The sequence below is a fragment of the Sorex fumeus genome, unplaced genomic scaffold (genome assembly GCF_029834395.1).
Source record: "Sorex fumeus unplaced genomic scaffold, SorFum_2.1 ptg000007l, whole genome shotgun sequence".
Classification (NCBI taxonomy): Eukaryota; Metazoa; Chordata; class Mammalia; order Eulipotyphla; family Soricidae; genus Sorex; species Sorex fumeus.
The window spans coordinates 12051719-12074336 of NW_026606064.1; the positions used below are offsets into that span (position 1 = coordinate 12051719).

At 46.2% G+C, this 22618-nt stretch overlaps 1 protein-coding gene across 2 annotated transcripts in view; it reads right to left on the minus strand.

The window, feature by feature from the left end:
- The window catches only part of TTC17 (tetratricopeptide repeat domain 17), a 119687-nt gene that overhangs the window by 54640 nt on the left and 42429 nt on the right, over positions 1–22618 (minus strand). Inside the window, exons 16-17 of one of the 2 annotated variants that reach the window (XM_056133254.1) lie at positions 18865–19051; positions 6706–6876 (exon numbers count right to left, since the gene is read on the minus strand). In XM_056133254.1, coding sequence (XP_055989229.1) covers positions 6706–6876; positions 18865–19051 — 358 coding nt within the window. Of the gene's footprint in view, positions 1–6705; positions 6877–18861; positions 19052–22618 lie in introns of both variants that reach the window. The other variant, XM_056133245.1, reaches the window with a different exon arrangement.

Genomic DNA, 22618 nt, shown 5'->3' on the forward strand with positions numbered 1-22618 from the left:
ACCCGGGTTCGATTCCCAGCATCCCATATGGTCCCCTGAGCACTGCCAGAAGTAATTCCTGAGTGTAGCGCCAGGAGTAACCCCTGTGCACCGCCGGGTGTGACCCAAAAAGCAAAAAAAAAAAAAAAAAAAAAAAAAAAATCTGTCTACAGTGACCAGTTTTACAGCCACTGCAAGGAGCCCACTTTGAAATGCAGAGTTGGTTTCTGGGGGTGTGGGTGGACACAAGTTGGGGAGAGACCCACTCATCACTTTAAGCTCTGCCCTCAAAGGGCTGGCAGCACTGCTGTTGGCTCGAGGGATTATCTCTGCCTCCCACCTCACTTCCCATCCCAGAAAGCGAGAAGAGCCTGTTGCCAGGAAATCTGTTCCCCTTCCGAGAAAGACACAGGGCTCTTTCTGAGCGCGGCCCTGTAAAAATACTGCTCAAGGGCCAGACAGAGATAGTACAGCAGGGAGGGGGTTCACCTTGCACACAGGCAGCCCACATTCGACTGCATCCCATATGGCCCCCCCAAACACCGCCAGGAGTGATTCCTGAGTGCAGCCCCAGGAGTAACCCCTGAGCATCACCGCCCCATTATATATACTTCTGTACTCTTTCAACTGCGTTGTTTTTGGTCTTCTGAAGCAATCTGCTGGCATAAGAATGACAACTATTACTACTGATGGAGCTCTAAAACAAGCAGAGAGTATGGGCTGGCAAAAGTGTTTTCTTCAGGTTTTTTAGGTGGAAGTGGGTATGTCCCTAAATTAGGAGGCCAGGATAGAAGTGTGGGAGTGAAATTTCTTGTGCTTCTGAGAGGAAGGCAGGTTCCCTGGGCAGGACTCAGATGGGAGAGGGGTGGCCAGAGGGCAGGTGAGTGTTTTTTTTACTAGCTGAGTACAATGACTGACCCGGACACCAGGTGGGTAAAAGTGGAGGCACAAGAGACTTCCAGTTAAGGGGCTGGAGTGATAGCACAGCGGGTAGGGCGTTTGCCTTGCACATGGCTGACCCAGGTTTGATTCCCAGCATCCCATATGGTTCCCTGAGCACGGCCAGGAGTAATTCCTGAGTGCAAGAGCCAGAAGTAACCCCTGTGCATCGCTGGGTGTGACCCCAAAATAAAAAAAAAAAGGCTTCTGGTTAACCAGAACGAGAGATGCTGCGGTGAGACATGTTAGTCAATGCATGACTAGGGAAGGTGTCACACAGCATGTTTCACAGACAGAAGACGTGGTAAAGATAGCCTCAGGTGTTTAGAAGAAGAGTAAGAATGATGTTGAGAGCAGGGTACAATTAAAAATGAATTGGTGGGGCTGGAATGATAGCACAGTGGGTAGGGCGTTTGGCTTGTACGTGGCCGACCCGTGTTCGATTCCCAGCATCCCATATGGTCCCCCCGAGCACCGCCAGGAGTAATTCCTGAATGCATGAGCCAGGAATAACCCCTGTGCATTGCTGGGTGTGACCCAAAAAGCGCAAAAAAAAAAAAAAAAAAAAAAAAAGACAACAACAAAAAACAATGAATTGGTGTGCCAAAGGCTAAACAGGGGTGGAGGAGAAAACTATAAAATAGGGAGAAAAATCTGAAAAGTCACACCTGGCAGTGCTCAGAAGCAAATCCTGGCATGGTGGCCCTGGGCCATCAGGTGCAGGGATCGAACCCGGGACAGCTGCACCAAAAAAGGCATGCACACCGGCATTTGAGTTATCTCTCTGGCCCATAAAGGGAGTTTTGTTTATAAAGAGAAAGGAAGAGCAGGTTCTTTATAGTCTGACATTACAATGTTCTTTCTTTTATAAGATAATGATCAAAACAGAAGGCACTTTTGTTATTATAACAGAACACAGCTGCTTCCTTCTGAGAACTACAAGCAAAGGATCTGGTTCATGGGATCAGGGAGTTATGCCTGCCAAAGCTCCTAGGCAAGGTACCTAACTTGTTATCAATGCTTTTATTGGTTATTAATTGGTTACCAATTCTTTTATTCATAAGCTGGGCACAAATAAGGCTGGGAATGTGGCTTAGTGGTAGATATCTCCTTGTATATGTGAGGTGCTGGGCTTGGTCCCCAGCACTCCAAGGCCCCCCTCCCCCCAAAAAAAGAAGGCTTATCTTTTTAGCTAGTTATCTATAATTTTTTTTTGGTGAGGAGGGGTCACGGTCACGGTCCTCCCGTTGTTCATCGATTTGCTCGAGCGGGACCAGTAACATTGTGAGACTTGTTACTGTGTTTGGCATATCAAATATGTCACGGGGAGCTTGCCAGGCTTTGCCGTGTGGGCAAGATACTCTCGGTAGCTTGCCACGCTGAGAGGGGCGAAGGAATCGAACTCGGGCTGGCTGGAGCGATAGCACAGCGGTAGGGCGTTTGCCTTGCACGCAGCCAACATGGCCAACCTGAGTTCGATTCCTCTGCCCCTCTCAGAGAGCCCGGCAAGCTATGGAGAGTATCTCGCCTGCACGGCAGAGCCTGGCAAGCTACCCGTGATGTACTCGATATGCCAAACACAGTAACAAGTCTCATGACGGAGACGTTACTGGGCCCGCTCGAGCAAATCGATGAACAACGGGAGGACCGTGACCGTGACCGGTGAGGAGGGGAGATGGCTTGGGCCACACCTGACGGTGCTCAGGGATCGCTCTTAGCAGGCTTGGGAGACCATACGGGGCGCTGGGGATTGAACCATGGTCAGCCGTGTGCAAGGCTAAGGCTGCACTATCCCTCTAGCCGGAAATATGTAATACTTAATCCCTTGTGAATTCTGAAATACCACAGAAGGCAGTGATTCTAGCGATAGCTTATGATTACTGGAGAGGTCTTATGATTACTGGAGAGGTCTCAACGACTAGAATTTGGAGGGTGGGGATGGAGCTGAGTGGTAGGGAGGGTGCTTGCCCTGCCATGTTTGAGATGCTGAGTGGGATTCCCAGCTCTAGAAACCAACCAACCAACCAACCAACCAACCAACCAACCAACCAACCAACCAAGAGCAACTATTTGAACTTGGTAAAAATGTTTTCTAATGCTCTTTTTGTTGCTGAATTCCTCTCAAAGATTCTGTCCTTCACCAAGGATGTAGATCAGTGGTAGAGCCCAGGCATCGTGAAAATGAGGTCCTGGGTTTGATTTTCCAGCACTGAGAAAAATAAAAAAGTGACATCTCTGCTTGCCTTTTTTTTTTTTTTGCTTTTGCTTTTTGGGTCACACCCAGAGATGCACGGGGGATACTCCTGGCTCTGCATTCAGGAATTACTCCTGGCAGTGTTCTGGGGGACCATATGGGATGCTGGGAATCGAACCTGGGTTGGTCTCGTGCAAGGCAAACGCCATATCCGCTGTGCTATCACTCCAGGCCTCTGCTTTGCCTTTTATTAAGACCCCCAACTAGTATTTAAAATTGGAGGTCTTTTTCCCCGAGGCCGATAACCTCTCCGGGAAGCTGGCTGGTATGAACACGTTAATGTCTATGAGGGCATTATCTCAATTCTGACTTCCTGTCAGTGTTCAGGGAAAGGATAAAGGTAGTCCTAGAATTCAGACATAAAGCTAGCACCCAGGAGTCATGGAGCTTGGGAGTCAAGATCCTATGCTGGGTGGGCCATCTGGAAGGGAAGCCCCATCCGGGGGGGATGGAGTCACAAGGGCGGGGAGCTGCGGCCTGAGCACAGGTTGGGACTATGGCAGATGGGGGGTGCGCTCGAGGACACCCCCCCCCCCCAAACACTAGGCATGCTCTGTCTCCCGCACAGACCTACTCAGAGAAGAGGGAGACCAAGATAGGTTAGAAGGGGGCTTGACTCCCACGACTGGACAGGGGAGCGATCTGCGTACTTGGGGGCTGCCTGTCAACTGCCCAGGAGCCCAAGACATGGAATCCAGTGTCCCTGCACACCACCCGGTTTCACTAGGGTGGGTCTTGCGTTTGTCTGGCAGCGTCAGAGCTGGCTGTCTGGTTTTATGAGTCCCTGATGGTAGAAAGGGACGTGAAGCTGAGAGGCAGCACGGGGGAGCAGCCCCTGGGTTTCCATAAACTGGCCCTTTCCTGCCTGGGTTTCCATATAGAGGCAGCATAGGGGAGCAGCCCCTGGGTTTCCATAAGCTTTCGTCTCTTTGGACTGGTAAACAGGAGCTTGGTACTTTCAAAGGCCCGTGACAGAACGCATGAAACTCATTTTCTGAACTGCAAAAATGAAGGCTGCGATTTCCCATCTGAGGCCTAGCCTAATGTTATGGACTTCTTCTTCTTCTTCTTCTTTTTTTTTTTTTTTTTAATTTTTTGCCTTTTTGGGTCACACCCGGCAATGCTTAGGAATCATTCCTGGCTCTGCACTCAGGAATCACTCCTGGCGGTGCTTGGGGATCATATGGGATGCCGGGGATCGAACCTAGGTAGGCCGCAAGCAAGGCAAACACTCTACCCACTGTACTATTGCTCAGGTCCCTGTTGTGGACATTTTAATTTTTTAAAATAGATAACACCACTTAGAAGGAAGAGACATGATTCTGTGTTAATCCTACCCACACAGGAAGGCCAACGACACATCCCATCCCTTTAACACAGACGTCCTGGACACGGGAATGTAACTTTCCACGAGCTATGGTCTACAAGCAGCTCAGTTGTGACGGTAGAGATGCCGCCCCAGCAATGAATGAACACTGCCTTCATTTCCCTGGACGACAAGCAGAACGAGACAGCACAGGAAGCAGCAGCCCGGCGCCTGGAGCCTGCCAGTTGAGGCTTCACAGCAGAGGTGACCTTAGGATCGGATCTGAGAGAGGCCCAGGATTTGTGCACATAAACCAACGAATACACGGGGGGGAAGGGGGGGTGTCACTCCTTGACTGTGCCGAGGACATGGAGGCTCAGAGCAATCGGGCACGTGTGGCGAAGAACGAAAAGGGTTGGACTTCTAGTCGCGTGGATGCTGGTGGGCAGTCCAGCTGGCGATGTCACTGGGGGCAAAGCACCCCCCGATCCACACCGGCAGCTGGAGTCCTCTCAGAGGCATCAGGAAGCCACTGACAGTTTTCAATGAGGAGGCTGCATTGCAAATCATAACGCCCGGAGTGGGGAGTGGGTTAGCCAGAGAGCAGAGAGCATAAGGGAAAGTGAGGGGGCGGGAGGGAAGGGGGCAGCTTGTGGTGGGGGATGGGGGTGGTAGCAGGTAGCTGGAGAGAAACTGGGGACATTGGTGCTGGGAAATGTGCACTGGTGAAGGGAAGGGTGTTGGAACACTGCATGACTCAAACCCAATCATGAACAATTTTGTAACTGTGTATCGCCTGGTGAGTCAATTAAAAAAAAATTAAAAAAAATTAATTTTGGTAGAAAGCTTAAAAAAATAAATGTAGGAGGCTTATTTGATCCGATCTGCCTTTAAAAAAAAAACCAGTACTCTGGAAACACAGGAAATCAGTAACTGCACGCTCTTGCTTTTCAGATTTTGTATCATGTTTCAGGCATGGGGTGGAGTGAAGGATCAGGATGTGTGAACACAAGGATGAGGCGGAGGGGAAGAAAGTTTGAAATCAGGTATTGGGAGGAGGGTTAGATAAAGGGCCGAAAGACAGACACAGGAGGTCTGTGGGGGTGGGGAGCGGTGGGTGGGCAGAGCAGGGGCTGGGTGAACTGTGTTACCAATAAATAACTGAGCAGGAGTGCGGGACTTAGAAATAGGTTAGAAAACAGGGAGGAATCTGAGATATGAGAAATTGGAAGGAACATCTAGATAGTAATCACAAAAAAAATAAAAAAAAAATTCTGGAGTTGCAGAGAATGTCCTCCCTGAAACTATAGATCTGAGTACTGGTACAGTCAAAGGTACCCCAAATACTGGAGTGACACGTGGACAGACCAAGGGCAAAGTGGTGAGAAGTCCAACAAATAATGGGTTAAGAGTAAGCGACGGAAACTGAAAATTCTGTAAACAGGAAAGAGCAAGTGATACCCCAAAAACCAAGAGAAGGAGGAAGGAGAATTTCCAGAAGGGGGGAGTGGTGTATCTTCCCAAAGGCAGTGAAGTGGTTAAGAAAGATGAGTGCTAAGAAGAAGACACTCATTTTGACAATTAAGAACTGACAATCTGGGGCCAGAGTGATAGTCCAGCAGGCAGGACGTCACAGGCGAACATTACAGGTTCCACCCCCCGCTTCCCGCAGGGTCCTCCGAGCCCTGCCAAGAGTGATCCTTGAGTGCAGAGCCAGGAGTAAGCCCAGTGCACGGCGAGGTACGGCCCCAAACAAATAAACAAACAAAAGAACTGATCATCTCCATAGGCACTGTTCGGTACGCAGAAGTGAAAATGTGATGTAAAATGATTTTTTCTCTTTTTTTTAAAAAGGGCCTGGAAGGCACGTCTATGATTTCCAAATCCTTAACTTTTATTGGGTTACTTATAAATACCACTTCTCCTCCTTCTCCCCCAGTACGTTCTCAACAGGCTCATGAGTGACACAGTGAAGACGGGTACAGAAACGGATCAAAGTGGCTGGAGGAACAGAGTGGGGGGCGGGGGGGGGGAGAAGACAGAGGGGTGGGGAGTGTGTTTTCACACGCTGGCTGGTCTTCCGCCTCAGCCGCCTGAGGGTCACTTCATGGCTCTTCCGTGCTGGCTGAAAGGAGGAAACAAACTCTTGAGAGCCACGAGGAGCCGCGGCTCGGAGCTCGAGAGTCGACTTTACCCCAGAAGCACAGCTCAGGTCACATCCACTTACTTTCGAGTCTCAGGGCCTCGGGGTCCCTCCCTGCACTTGGAGTGGAGAGCACGGGCTCCTCCTCGGCTGTGGCCCCGGAGGGCTCCTCGGCGGCAGCGTCCACGGACGGGGAGTGCTCAAGGTATTTCTGTGTGTCCTGGCTGTGGTCCAGGGCTTTCGCGTGACAGTGACCTCAAGGACAAGAGACACAGAGAAAACACATTAGAAACAGGTCTCGCGGGGAGCCCGTAGCTCAAGGACTGGCCCCGCCCCCACTCAGCCCCGAGAAGAGCAGCAGGGTATTGACAGCATCAATTTTCCTCCAGTAGGACACCGCCAGGTGAGCAAGCGGGAGCGGACTCACCCAGACCATTCCCGCGATTCAGGACTCTGCGGGGAGGTTCAAGTTCCATCTACTGAGCTCCTGTAAGAACCAAGTGTCTGGGGGAACCACTGACACACACACGAAGATCCAGCTCAGGGTCTCAATCCATCGGTCACGACCTGGCTGTGAAAGATTCGCCGAAAGCAAAAGCCCAGCACCCAAAAGGAGTTTTCCTTTCTATTTCACCTCTCGGAGGCGAGACGGAACAGGCCAAATTTAAGTCTTGGAGATCAGTGAATGCTAGAGAAAGATGTCATTCCTGTGGCATGGCTGGAAATGAAACTGAAGGGTGAGGGTGCACACCACGAAGTCTCCGGACTGCAAAGAGGATAGAGTTGGGCAGGAAAGAATGCGACCGCCTCATTTTTCTTTGGGGAAAGTCCTGCTCATGTGGCTGACAACGTATTTAGGTATAAAAGGTCAAGTCTTGCACGGAACTCTCCAAGGGAGCCTGGCCTCCACTATAATTTTGCAGGTAAGTCACAGAACTCTGACCCTCTTGGGAAATGTGTGTTAACGTGGACAAAGAGCCACTGTCCAGTGCCACCCGATGGCCATTCTCTGGATAGGGAAGTACACTGAAGCTGTTAGGTCTGATGTGGCAGTGACCTGGCTAACTGACCCTTGTTCCATTTCTGGCATCCCATATGGTCCCCCGAGCGGTGCCAGGAGTGACTGCTGAGTACAGAGCCAGGAGTAACTCCTGAGCATCACCAGGTGTGGCCCCCAAACCAAAAAACAAACAAGAGGTCCAGAACAGATCGGTATTAAAGGAAAGTCGCTTTTGTTGAGCGACTCAGTAATTTTTCCTTGACTTGATCCTCAAAAAACAAACAAACAAACAAACAAAAACACCAAAAAATCTGGGGCTGGAGTGATAGTACAGAAGGTAGGGTGTTTGCTTCCACGCAGCCGACCTGGGTTCAAGGGTCGACATCCCATATAGTTCCCTTGAGCACCAGCAGGAGTAATTCCTGAGTGCAGAACCAGGTGTAACCCCTGAGCATTGCTGGGTGTGACCCAAAAAGCCAAAAAAAACCTTGAAGTATTGGTTGTTGTCATCTTCTCTTTTTCAGATAAGGAAACTGACTCTCAGTGAAATTAAGCCCCTTGTTGAAGGCCAAATAGTAAATAAGGGATAAATCTGGGACTTGAATCAGGCCTGTCTCATTGAAAAGATCACTTCATGGCTTTCCACTAGTCCATCCTTTCTGGGCAGGAAGGAATCATGAGAACAAAGTGACAGAAATAGGACTTGTCATTTGTGTCTGGGGGCAGGGGGCAGCCCAATCAGACAGGGATGAAACTTGTTGAAGTCTCTAGAGTTTTTAAGAGGAAAGAAGAAGCTATGAGCAATGGTCATGGCTGTCTGTCCCCAGAGTCTCCACGAGATTCCAAAGCCGCCAAAAGGTCTCCCTAAGCGTAGCGATGGTGAAACGAAGCCCAAGAGCATTAAATAAAAGGGAACCGTGACAACAGCCGACGCAGCCAACCGATCAAAACTCACTTGTGATAAAGAGCATCACACGTCTCAGAGATAATTCTTAATTGGGACATAATTAAGCGTGGCTATTTAAAGCACAGAAGGAATAATGACGACAGGGAGGCTGCTAATTTTAAAACATGTTTTCCCTGGGAAATAGTTCCGGTGTTCAGCTTTGGTTAAATTTACCTCTCAAGCATTTCTCACCTTAACACTTACCGGTTAAGTCAAACTCAATGTTATAGGAGCAAAGGGCAAACTTTTAACACTGGCAGCCCGTATTTCCTGTCGCTGACTTCCCCTTCCAATCTTTGCAGAGGATTCTCCTTCCACCCCCAGTCTCCCTTAAATCTCTTACCACTATAGACAGTTAATTGGTTTCATTTTTTAAAAAAAAAAATGGCTGCAATATATATTAAAAAAAAATACTTCTAGGTAATTTCTAAGCATAACATCCCGAAGCTAGAATTAATTGTCCTGCAAGACCTCAAGCCACAACAATCTGCTGATGCAGATGTGTGCGTTCTAAGAATGTCCTGTCCTCCAACTCCAGAAACGGTGGCTCACCTGGGGGTAGGAGAAGAGATTCGGGAGAAATAAAGGGAATAAGGAAATTACAGGAGGGTGTTTTGGGAAGCTAGCAGAATACAAATCATCAAGTGAAGACCACACTGTAGGACTGGAACTGGGATTTTTATTATTATTATTTTTGTAGTCTGACAGCTAAACGGAGACAAGTTTAAGAGTTCTGATGGGACTTACATAAGTACCTGGGCTAACAATAGAAAGCTGAATTACTTAATTTTGAAATCTCTCCTTCCAGTTGTTGGCGTGAGAACTGAAGCACCTTAGAAGGAGAGTTTCTATTCTTTGGACGACAGCGACAGTAGGTCTGCTCCTGTTCAGAGGGGAAACTAAAAAAAAAGTTGCCTATACGGTAAAATATTACTTGTCTTCCCAAGTATGGGAGGAAATGATGGAAATAACGTTCTCATGAAGAATCTCAAGGAAACACTGGAGAAGGAGAAATGGAAGGGCACGCTGAAAGTAACAAGGCATCTCCCATGCACTTAACTATTAGGATCTGCTGACGTAATAACCACGGCTTAGTTTAACCTTGAAAGGGACGATTCCTTTTTTACAGGAACTACGTGATTCAAATGAAATGCTTTGGCTAACGAGGTCCCCAGGTGAAAATGCAAGCACTTTCCTGCTTTTACACTTGCTTGCAATGCATTTAGCATCTAATTCATGATCCTGCCAGCTGGGTTTTCCTGAGATGGAAGAGAAAACGGGGTACGACCCACGAAATGCAAACACCAAAGAGAGCATTTCTGCTCCTGGAACTGCCTGGGATCTCAGACATATCAACATCCTTTTCTGTGCTTAATATTGCCTGCATAATTGGGTTGTTAATATTAACCTAGGCCCCTGAGAATGAGCTGGAAAACCCCTAAGTATTTCATATAGCTTGTCAAAGCTTAAGTCTCCTCAGGGATAAAAGCCTGATTTCATCCATAGCTAAACAGGTTTTTCAGAGTAACGAAATTCTCAGGAACTGCAATTATTCTTAAAATTAAGGGAAACTTTTAAAAAAAATTATTATTACTGAATCACCGTGAGGTACAGTTACAGGCTTTCAAACTTTCGTGCTTCCGTTTCAGTCATACAATGATCGAGTACCCATCCCTCCACCAGTGCCCATTCTCCACCACCAATGGTCCCAGCATCCCTCCCACCATCCCAACCCCGTACCCTCCACCCCACTTCGCCTCCGTGGCAGGGCATTCAAATTAAGGGAAACTTATCTTTCCATATTAACTGTGTATACAAAAGTTCTAAAAGAAATATTCTTTTATTCTCATTTTCTAACTAGAGCTGGGTAATCAATTACTTGTTAAAATGAATTCTTTTTCTTTAAATGTAGAAGTATTGCTATTTAATCAGCTATTGATTAGGCTGATCGAATTGGGCATGAACTCCACTAAAATGAATTCCTATTGCCTGAATCTTGGCAATAGATTCCTGGTTGGGTAACTTAGAATTCTTTAGGGTCAGTTGCAATCAATTTAATGCCACAAATCAGTGAAGAGGAGCCAGAACTTAGTCATGCAAGCCAGGGAAAACGAACAACAGGCGTGGGGAGTTCTAACATGATTAGACCACGAGCTGGAACCAGATTAAGTGAGTTCAAATCCTATCCTGCTACTTTCTCGCTGTGTAAGAGCGAGAGGAAATTGTTTTTAACTTACTCCTGTTTATTTGTTTCCCCACATTCAAACTGAGTTTAGGTTGTTCTGATTAGATGTAAAGAAGCAGGCCACTGCCCAGCGCATCATTACTGTTGTCGCCCAGGTAATTTGCAAAGGAGCAAGAAATGATCCCAATATAATCTCTTTTACTCAGGCCCGTAGTGTGAGCCAGCTCAATCTCTAGGATGTTCAAATTATCAGAGTACCATAGTACTTGTCTGCTATCAACTTCCTCTGTGTGTGTGTGTGTGTGTGTGTGTGTGTGTGTGTGTGTTGTAGGGAATACTAGAGGTAGTAGGGTCTTTTAAAAATAGCAATGAACTCAGATTAAAGTATAGGGCATATTTAAATCTTACATTACTTAAAAGATTTAGAAAATCAGCTCAATCTGCTCTCTACAGAACATTTTTTTTTGTAGCCAGTGTGAATCCACGGTTTTACAATAAGAGTAGACTGTAATACTATATTAGGCTAAGTCAGCTTTATTTCCTTGCTGTTTAATCAACACCTTTAGGTTGTTACTTCTCATCCATTTCCCCCTCAAATCTCTTCTCCTCTAACTTACTCTTTTCATAGAACAAAGTGAAATACTACTATGCTACCTATTGTATAATGAATTTCTAAGATTGTAAATAATAATTAAACTGATTTGCAATGGGAGCTAGAATTTTAATTTTATGGTGCTGAAGGCAAAGAAGCAGACGTTAGAAAAATGGTCTTTGTGAATAGCGGAACAGTCAAGAGATACCCCCTATTATCCCTGTTCTAATGGGACTAGTTTTATACTCTGAAGTCTTCTTTCTTCTGCCTTTTAGAAAAGTTACCTTCTAGGAAGGATTCCAATACTCTCAATTAAATATAAGGTACTGGACTGCAAATCACAGCCTTAAAAGGGAGGGCGGGCACAGTGTCTACAAGTAGAGGCAGGCTTGGAGGCTTGTGGGGGATGGGAGAGCTGGAGATATTGGTGGTGGGAAATGTACCCTGGTCAAGGGATGGGTGATGGAACATCGTATGACTGAAACCCAATCATGAACAATTTAGGAACTGTGTATCTCACAGTGATTCAACATATATATGTATACAAGTACATATATATATCACGGTATCATGGTCCTCCTGCTGTTCATCGATTTGCTCGAGTGGGCCCAGTAACATCTCCATCGTGAGACTTGCTGTTACTGTGTTTGGTATATTGAATACTATATATATATATAAATATTCACACACATACATACACACATTGTTTTTGCTTTTGTAAATAGCTAACTTTAAAATAAAAAGGGGGCAAATGCTTTTAATTTCAGCTGTTTCATGATTTAATGTTCTCTAGTAAAATAATGGCTTTTAAAAAAAGGTGGTAATAAATGATAATGAGAGCGACAGACAGAAAGAGAGAGAGAGAGAGAGACAGACAGACAGAAAGGGAGACAGACAGAGAGAGAGAAGGAAAGTGCCTGCCACAGAGACAGGCTTGGGGAGGGGTGTTGGCGGGAGGCAGATGGGTCATTGGCGGCGGGAAATGGAAACTGGTAGAGGGACGGATGGATGCTGGAACACTGTATGACTGAAACCTAACCATGAACATCTTTGTAACTGTGTATCTCACTGTGATTCAATTAAAAAGTTAATTACAAAAATTCTCTTGAAAATAATAAAATAAATGCCTAGTGCAGAGCTGATACAGCCACTGTGTCCTCTGAACTGAGGAAGAAATGATGCCAGGGTGGAAGCTTGGACACTCTCGGTCACTGTCCCTTCCTCTAGAAATGCCCAAGATCAGATGAGAGCCTCTAATGAAACAAGGCAATTTATTTTGGTCAACCCAGCTGTACACAGCGCTTACTCCTAGCTCTGTGCTCAGGGAATCACCCTTTTTTTTTGCTTTTATGGTGTCTCACCCAGCAGTGCTCAGGGGTTACTCCTGGCTCTGCACTCTGGAATTACTCCTGGCAGTGCTTGAGGGACCATATGGGATGCCGGGGATCGAACCTAGGTCGGCCGTGTGCAAGGCAAACGCCCTACCCGCTGTCCTATCACTCCAGTCCCACAGGGATCACTCTTAGCAGGGCTCGGGGGACCATATGTGGCACCAGGGATTGAACCTGGGTCAGCCAAGTGCAAGACAAGTGCCTGCCCTCCATGCTGTCCCACTGGCAAAAACCAAAGATCTTAATTACTCCATAATCGCTCAAGATTTGAGCCTACTGATATCCGACAGATACCAGAGCATTAGGAACTGTTCTTTTCATTGGAATGCCTAGTGGATATGGCATTCAAATAATGATGACAGGGTGAGAGTTAATTTTCCTTCTTTTTCAATATGGTTTCTGCATGGGAATGTCTTTATAATAACTTTCGGTCAATGTTTAAATATTCCATAAACGGATGGCAAACAGCAGTGTTTAACCCCATTGTAGGTGACCTCCGGAAGTGCTAGGGAAATGTTCAGCGAGACAGCTTGATTGCTGCCTTTGATCTCGGTCTTCTCAAAGGATCATGGTCAAGTGACTCTGTTCTTAGAGCAAATCAAACACCTGGCACATGTGCCACGCTGGGGGTCCTAGGATACCCTCCTGATAAGACACCCCACTTCTCTGACCTGACAAATTTTCTACTTTACTTCAAACACTTGACTATTTCCTGCTTTTTTGAACTAACAAGTAAAATTTCTAAGAAAGTCTTCCTATTTGTGTTCTTCTTATTAACCTATTTTCTAAAGAATGATTCTTGGCACCATCATGCACTTGCTTTAAAGTTATTTTAGTCACTCAGTGGCAGGATGAAACATGAATTATAGTTTAGAAACTATGCAAATGGCTCTAAAAATAATCCAGCTATATATAGAGTTCATTTCATACGTCGATTATCCAAATTGTCTTCTCGTTTTAGTGTACCAAACTCCCCATTTTACAGAAAACACTTTTTATGAAATGAAGTCACCCATGACGGTTGCCATTTTTCCACAGGTGCCTCTGCCATTATAATGTCTTCCTTTAAATAGATTCAGTTTGGCTTTACGTGAATCTATTTTGAAAAGGAAAATTAATACCACTTTTATAATCATGCATTTAATGTACTATATATATTTCTTGAAGGCCCGTAACATAAACCATAAGTATGAAAAGTATTATTCTAAGTACAATCTAAAAGAACGCACACTTTTAAGTGAATTTGTACCAGACTTTAAGAATCAACATAGGACACAGTACCGTTGAATTCATTCCTTCCCTCTCTCCTTCCCTTCCTTGTTTTGGGGCCACACCTGGCGGTGCTCAGGGCTTACTGATGGCTCTGAGCTCAGGGATTCCTTCTGGCGAGGCTTAGGGGATTCTATGTGGTGCTGGGAATCAAACCCGAGTCGGCTGTGTGCAGGGCAAGCACCCTGCCCACTGTACTATTGTTCTGGACCCTTTGGCATTCTTTGAACCCTAAAGAACCAGCCTTCCTGTACCATTTTTACCCTGGCTCTGAGCCTCAAATGCTAATGTTTTCTGAGGCCTCATTTTTGGCCTTATGTTCTATCTTCTCATCCTGAACATTGCCTCGGAGGAAACCAGAGAAATCCTCCCATGTACACACCTATCACAAAACCTGTTACTGCTCGGGCATGCACCAATGCACAAATTTCTTTTCCTTACTCTTTTTTTTTTGGTTTTGGTGGTGCTTGGGGCTACCTCCCAGATCAGTGCTCCAGGCTTGCTCCCAGTGGTGCTCAGGAATTGGCCTTGGCCTCTTGCACACACAGCATATTCTCAGCCTGCTGTGCACACATTCTCCTCCGGGGGGAGGGGGCAGGTGTGGCCGGGCCATCCCGGGGAATCAAAGCCAAGGGTCCCACATACACTCGAGCTGTCTGCACCATCTTCCTGGCCCAACAACTCGAACGTTTTCAGAACAAACCTGATTTTCTCCCTAAACCTTCCTTTGGGTTTTACTAGCCGGCGGATTATTTAAAAACCGTGTCAAGGAGCACCTGGTTGAGCACCTTGGCCGCAGCTCTCCTGCATCTCCTACATCCACTGCAGGAGCAGCTTGTTGATTTGGTCTTGAAAAATACATAATGTATGTGGGGAATGCCTTCTCCCTACTCCCGTCTCCACTTCCAGACTGGCACCATCCTTCCTCTATCTCTGCACAGCAGTGTGTGTGTGTGTGTTTCCTTCTTGGGGCACTCAGGGGACCATGTGTTTCTAGGACTGATGCCTGACCATCCACATGCCAAGTCTGTGCTCAGTGAGCCGCCTCTCCTCCATTTCCTTCCTCTGCCCGTTATCCATCACACTCTATTTCCAACAAAAAGCAAGAGGGGCACTATTAGAAAATGGATCTCTATGCTCTATTTTTGCTTTTGGAAGGTGGACACACACACACACACACACCAGAACATGGATCTCTATGCTCTATTTTTGCTTTTGGAAGGTGGACACACACACACACACACACACACACACACACACATACACACACACACTCCTGCAATGCTCAGGGGGTTATTCCTGCTGTGTCCTCACAGATCACTTTTGGCGGGCTCGGGTGACTAAATGGGGTGCTGGGGATCAAACCTGGGTGGGCTGTGTGCAAGGCAAGTGCCCTAACAGCTGTACTATCGCTCTGGCCCCTCTATGCTCTCTTTTGCTCAAAGCATTCCAAATGGTACATTCCCCACCCTCCACCACTGCCCCCCCCCCCCAAAGCTCACTCGACGAGAAGGGTCTGTGAGACTGTGATGATGTGGTTCTCCTCTCCTGCCCTTTGGCTCTGCTTTCGGGTCCTCGAACCCCTCGCCACCACAAGGCCTTCCTGCTGCTCCCTAAGTAAGCCTTTAGGTGGCTGCTCTCTCTGGCTACGATGCTTGTTGTTGTCCATCTGTGTGATTCAACCTTCCTTCGCTTCCTTCAAATCTTCGATTGAATGTCACTCTCTCAATGGGGCCACCCTGAACCATTCACTTTCTTTTAAATTTCTAGTTACTAATTTTTTAAAATTTGAATCACAGTGAGATACACAGTTACCTGCTTGTTTATGATTCGGCTTCAGTTATTTAATGTTCTAACACCCATCCTCTCACCAGTATACGTTTCCCACCACCAATGTCCCCAGTTTCCCTCCTGCACCCCTCCGTCCCACACCTGCCTCTGTGGCAGGCACTTGTCTTCTCTCTCTCTCTCTGAACCGTTCACTTTATATGTCACTCCAACCTTCAGCCCTTGCCCTACTTCGCCTCCACTGCCCTTAATTTCTTCTTCTTCCTCTTCTTTATCATCATCATCATCAACATTATTATTATTAATGAAATCACTGTGAATTACAAAGTTACCAAGTTGTAACCAAGTCAGAACCAAGACTGAGTTCTGGCACAAAACATTCCCATGCCAGTCCCTTCTCCAGTGACCACCTCCCTCCCCCAATGTCCACCACGCACCCTTCCCTGACCGTCCTCCCACCACAGTGGCAAGCTTCCTGTGGGAAACCAGTTCTTTTGCTCTGCTTCTGTTACCCTCATGCAGCCCTGAGCTTCCAACCTAATGGTTTTTGTCCCTGTGTGAATATCTCTGCCCTGTTTTCTATTAGTCTATTAGAATGTAGACCTAACGTGGCTTTTCTTTATGTTTGGTTTCAATTCCTAGAATAATATGCTTGGCATAGAGTAGGTACTGGCTGAATGAATGAATGAATGTATGAATAAGACAATTAAATTCTTTTGGCAGAAAGGAAAATAAAACCCCACCAACTTTCTATTGCTTTCCAAGGTTATATCCACTACCAAATTTCTGTTCTTTTTTTTTTCTTTAAAGTTATTTAGCCAGGTCAATAACTAATAATCAATAGTCTGAAAACACCTTTATAGGGGAGGCATCTAGCTCTTTTGGCTTACTGGCCAAAAGAAAAAACATTTTTTGGTATGTAGGACAGAAAGTTCCTATTAAGGAGCCGGAAATAGTACAATGGTTAGGGCATTTGCCTTGGACATCCCTAGCATCCCATATGGTCCCCTGAGCACCTCCAGCATCTCCAGGAGTAATTTCTGAGTGCAGAGCCAGGACTAACCCCTGAGCATCGCTGGGTAGAGACCCTTCACCCCCTCCCAAAAACCAAACCAAACCCAGGAAGCACCTATCCATCATCTCTCAGAGGCTGAACTCCTGCCTATCAGACTCTAACTGCCCGAGGGCTTATAAACACTAAAGGGAACTATTTTGTGCATAAACTGAGAATCCCAAAGACAAAGGTTACCTACGGAGCTCCCGTGGCAAATAGGGCCAACATGTAAAGACTTCTGCGAACACAGGGCAATGACGTGGCAATCCAAGGAGAGAAAATATAGGGGAGACTGGGTGACTGGCAAAGACCAAGAGACCCTCTGGGGAATGTACTTTAGGACCCAGCATGACTGACCTCCTTGCTTTCTTTACAGGGGCGGTATCTAGCTATCGCTTGGAGGGCTGGCAGGAAAAGCACAGTGATGACCGCGCTTCGGGAAAGGGCCTCGTGAATCTACGAACGGGAATTCTTTCAGTCCTGGCACTGTGACAGTGTCGGCCTCCTTGGAAGGAAAGGGACCGTGGAGAAACCAGACGGCCTTTGGAAGGAAGGAGCTCAGGTTTCAGGCTTGAGGAAAGCAGTCTTTGCTTCTAAATTAATGCCAAGAGGGCATTTTTCTTACTCCCTCATACTTGTCAAAGGATTGTTACCCAACTGATAATTGTTCAAGTTGTCTTAAGTAGAGAGATATAAAATCTGGATACTTCACACATAGTTATACTTTGCTGCAGGATGTGCCACATTTCATAATTCTGAAGCCTGTAATAAATTCACTCAGTTTAAATCCTTTTTAAATCCTTTTTAGGTAACTAATATTAAAAAATGCTATAAAAAGCTAGGACTTTACAATGCTATTTTTAAAAATAAGCAGCTAATTTCACTAACTCTTCTGAAAAACGTGATAAAGGGGCTGGAGAGACAGTACAGCGGGGAGGGTGCCCGTCTTGCACACAAACAAACCGGGTTTGATTCCCAATATCCCACATAGCCCCCCGAGCACCACCAGGAAGAATTTCTAATTGCAGCGGCAGGAGTAACCCTTGAGTCGCACTGGATGTGGCCCCAAAACTTGAAGGGAGCAGCCGCTCTGGAGCTCCCCCTCCTGGTGGGCTCGAGATGCACGTATCCTGGAAACCGCATTTCTCAGCACTCAAAAGTCAAACTCATTTTATTCCCCCCTTGCAGCGAAAGTTAAACAAACAAAACCCCAAACAAATCACCAAACACCCTGAAATTCTTTGTTCCAATGAACGGATGGATCTAGAAGAGTTTTGATACTGGAGCCAAGTATTTGTTCTCCCATGAGGATATACTCATGCATGTGCTGTCTACGCACATACACATACGCTGCGTAGACACACATACACATATGCATATACACTTGGCTGGGGATGGAAGAAAGCCAAGAGACACCACCTCCAGGCTGGAGCGATAATATAGCGGGGAGGGCATTTGCCTGGCATGCGGCTGATTCAAGTTCGACCCCTGACAAGGTCCCCTGAGCACCACCAGGGATAATTCCTGACTGCAGAGCCAGGAATGACTCCTACGAATCGCCAGGCATGACTCCAAAAAGAAAAGAAACAAACAAACAAAAGATAAAAAAAAAACAGAGATACACTTCCAGGCTGGAGCTACAGTTCAGTAAATGACCACAGGAAAATGGATTCATAGACCATTTGATTTCACAGGGAGACAAACCATCCTTCACCACTCACAATGATCTTTATGAACCATCGGAGACTTGGGAGAGAGGGAAATGAAAATGAAACAAAAAGGTCCCACCTTATCTACCCCAGCCTGATGGAGACCCGAGTTAGCTGTTGGCAACCTGAGAGCTGGGGCAAAATGAAGTCTGAGACCCTGAGGCATTTATAGAGTAAGTAATGAAATTTCTTTCCCGTGGATCTAGAATCATGCCTCTTGGGTGTAACCCTCGGGGAAGTCATTTTCTGCATTCTGTAGGTCGGCGAGGGAGGCTGGTGGAGCACGTTATTTGGTTTGCTGCTTACCACTGCACAGGGCCCCCGAGCTGGTGTTGTACAGGAAAGGGTAGAACTGCAGACAGCGGATCAGCTTCAGGCTGCTTTCACACTCTGGGCACTTGGCAGTTAATTTCAAAGCCCGTCGAAAGGCCTCCAGGGCCCCGCTGATATTCTTCAGAGCAAGGTAAGCATTTCCCAGGCTCAAAAAGGTCAGAGGCTGAAAAGGGGGTGGGGGTAAAAAAAAAAAAAGGAATCAGCAAAATATTAATGAATATTTTATCAGTGACAAAACTTTTATAATAATAGTATGTTTTCTCTGGCTGCTCCTAGGCTACCCGGACCAAGATCGGGGTGAAGTGCTCACTGCTGTTTACACTGGCTGTTGTGGCCCCCAGAGGCGCCTGTCCTACCTGGCAGTGCTGGGGGGAGGGTGTGAGGCTGGAGCTCGAACCCAGAGAAGTAAGGCATGTGCTCTGCCACTAGAGCCCCGTTCCTCACTGATACCAGCCACTTTTATCTCTAATATACATTTAATTTTTTTTTTTTTTAGGGTGACACCCAGTGATGCTCAGGACTTACTCCTGGCTCTGTGCTCAGGGATCACTCCTGGTGGAGCTCAGGGGACCCATATGGGAGTGGTGTGGAAGGCAAGCATCCTACCTGCTATACTATTGCTCTAGCCCCAATATAACAAATATGTACACACACACACACACACACACACACACACACACACACACACACACACACAAATTCCCCCCCACCCCACGAAAGATTTAAAAAAAAGTATTCAGTGGGGCTGGGAGTTAGCACAGACACTAAGAATTATAATGTGTCCCAAACTGCAGGAGGAGGAGGAGGAGGGAGAGAGGGAGAGAGGGAGAAAGGGAAAAAAGAGGGAGGAAGCAAGTGAGAGGGAGAGAGAGGGGAAACGTGTCTGCCACAGAGAGGGGTGGGGTAGGGCGCTGGAGGGAAACTGGGGACACTGGTGGTGGTAGGAAATGTACACTGGAGAAGGAATGGGCGTTGGAACATTATATAATTGAAATCATCATGAACAACCCTGTAACTGTGTATCTAACTGTGATTCGATAAAAAAAAAAAAAAAAAAAGACTTGCAATGTGGCATGACTAAAAGCTTGGCGGTCCATCTAAGTTCAAATCCAAGCTTTCTGAGTTTCAGTAAATATGAGCAGTAGTTTCGGTTGTTAAATCGCTCGTGTCTGGTGAAAATACAAGAGGAATGATTATGGCAATAATGGCAATATACACACTGGCTTTTGGTAGACTGTCTGGCATTTTGTACTGAGGCCATCAAAACAGTCATTCTTTTATTGACTTAGTAATTCTACTGCTAGAACACTTTCCAAATAAAAGATCTAAAAAACGGAAAAGGCATGAAGCAGAAAACCATTATGGATAATAGCAAAGCACTATCAGCAACTTAACCACCCAACGGAGGAGTGAGTGAGGATATTTCAATTCACCAAACCTTTCGGCAACCATTGAAACTGATGACTATGAGAGTTATACCATAATAAACTTTTTTTTTTTTTTTTTGGTGGGAGGGCAAGGTTTGGGCCATTCCTGGTTCTGTGCTTAGGACTGACCCTTAGTGGTACTCAAGGACAATATGTGGTGCTGAAAATTAGAAAGGGGGGGGGAGCGGGGGGGGGGGGCGGTGGTGAACTTCAAGCATTTCCCCGGCCCCAGTAACAAACATTTTTTAATAAAATGTTCTGCAGGTCACCAGCACACGAGAGTGGCAACTTTGAAATGTTTGCACAGAAATAAAGCTTTCAAGGAAATACTTCCAAATGTTGACGGACATAGGTGGGTGCTGACAGAGATTTATTTTTTATGTATCTACTCTGGTCTGCATTTACTTTTTTTTTTTCTTTTTCGGTCACACCCGGCGATACACAGGATACACAGGGGTCACTCCTGCCTCTACACTCAGGAATTATCCCTGGCGGTGCTCGGGGGACCATATGGGATGCTGGGAATCAAACCTGGGTCAGCCGTGTGCAAGGCAAAACGCCCTACCTGCTGTGCTCTCACTCCAGCCCTGCATTTACTTTTATTCCTGTTGCAATACCACAGTTTTGGGTGTTTTTGTTTGTTTCTGGGTCACACTCAAAGTGCTCAGGGGTTACTCCTAGCTCTGCACTCAGGAATTACCCCTCATGGTACTCAGAGGGACAATATGGGGTGCCAGGGAATCAAATCTGGGCATGCCTCATGCAAGGCAAATACCCGCAATATCAGTTTGTGACAAATGAAATTTCAGAGTAACTTTCACACGGGGAAAGGCAACCCACTTAGGAAGGTGCCCTTTCCCCTTGCCTTGACCTGACTGCTGTGACTACTGGTGCAAACAGGGACCCAGGAGAAGCCAGTCAGACGGGGGTCCACTTCCTCCCATTCCACGGCTGGCCCCTGTCCCCACCCCAAGCACAGGCTACGTGTTCAGTAACTATCTGATGCACTTTGTTGGCAAACAGGGATTGTAAATCCCTGTTTGGAATCTACTTGTGAAATTTTCTATTTCAAAGCAAACTCTTTTAATAGACAATATTTTCTTTCATACGTTAAAAATTTAGTTTTGGGGAAGACTGAGGTAAGGGTTAAGGCCCTCACCTTGCATCCCACCAATGCCAATTGAATCCCCGGTAGCACACATGGTCCCCCTAACACTGCCAGGGGTCACTCCTGAGCAGAGCCAGGAATAGAGCCCAGAACACCACTGGGTATGGCCCCAAGCACACCCGCCCCACAAAGAAAGAGAAATACAAGTTAACTGTGGGATACCCCAAATCAACCTAGACCAACCATGCACACCTCTTCCAGAGGTACTTTTGGATAGAAAACTTACAAACATTCAGATTAGGGGGAAGAGTTATCTAACCAACTTTTTAGTTTTATTTCACCAGTAATTATAACACCATGCTCGGCAACATGCATCCATCCTTAACAGAGATGTTAAGATGTGAAAAGCAAATGTAGTAGTATGTTAGAAACCCTGACATAAAATCATTAACTTCAAGGCAGTGGTGTAGTCCGTGCATGGTCTTCCACAAAGGAGGATTGGGGCATATTGAACATGTATCTATTCTTATCAAAACAACCTTTAAACCAGGGGAGGGAAACCATTCTTCTGCTAAGGGTGGGCCGTTGGATATTTGTGATATCCCTGGTTATTGATACAGCCTATGGAGAGCAGCCGTGTCTGCCCATCACGAACTCAGGCCAGATTGCTGGATTTCATGGGTTTTATCCAGCCCCAGGCTGGAAGCTCCCCATCCCTGCTTTAAACTGTGTTCTGATTTGGTTAATATAGCGTTCTCTATGAATTTAAGTTGTAAAGCAGTCTGATACTAAGTGGCATTCCTACTGTGATGAGTAGGAGATAGTAAGAACCAGATGTTTCAGACTGGCAGAAAAAAAAGTACCAGTGTATTTTTAGCAGCTCTATCATTCTTATTTAATTTTCTAAAGAAAAAAAAAGTAACTATAATTTTTACTCATTTAAAATGAAAAATCATCAAAAATAAAATAAGACAAACTCTCTTTTATTCTCTTAAGATATGCAAATTTCACTCTGAAAACAGAACACAAGAATGCCTGCATCTCCTCTCGAGAAATACAAATTACAGAGAATGGAGCGCTTGCTCAATGGGCTGAATGCATGCCCAGTACGTGGAAGTTTTTGAGCCCCAAGACTGCATGCTTCCCTGAATACCAGGCGGAGCGACCCCTACACGCAGAGCCAAGAGGGTCTCCT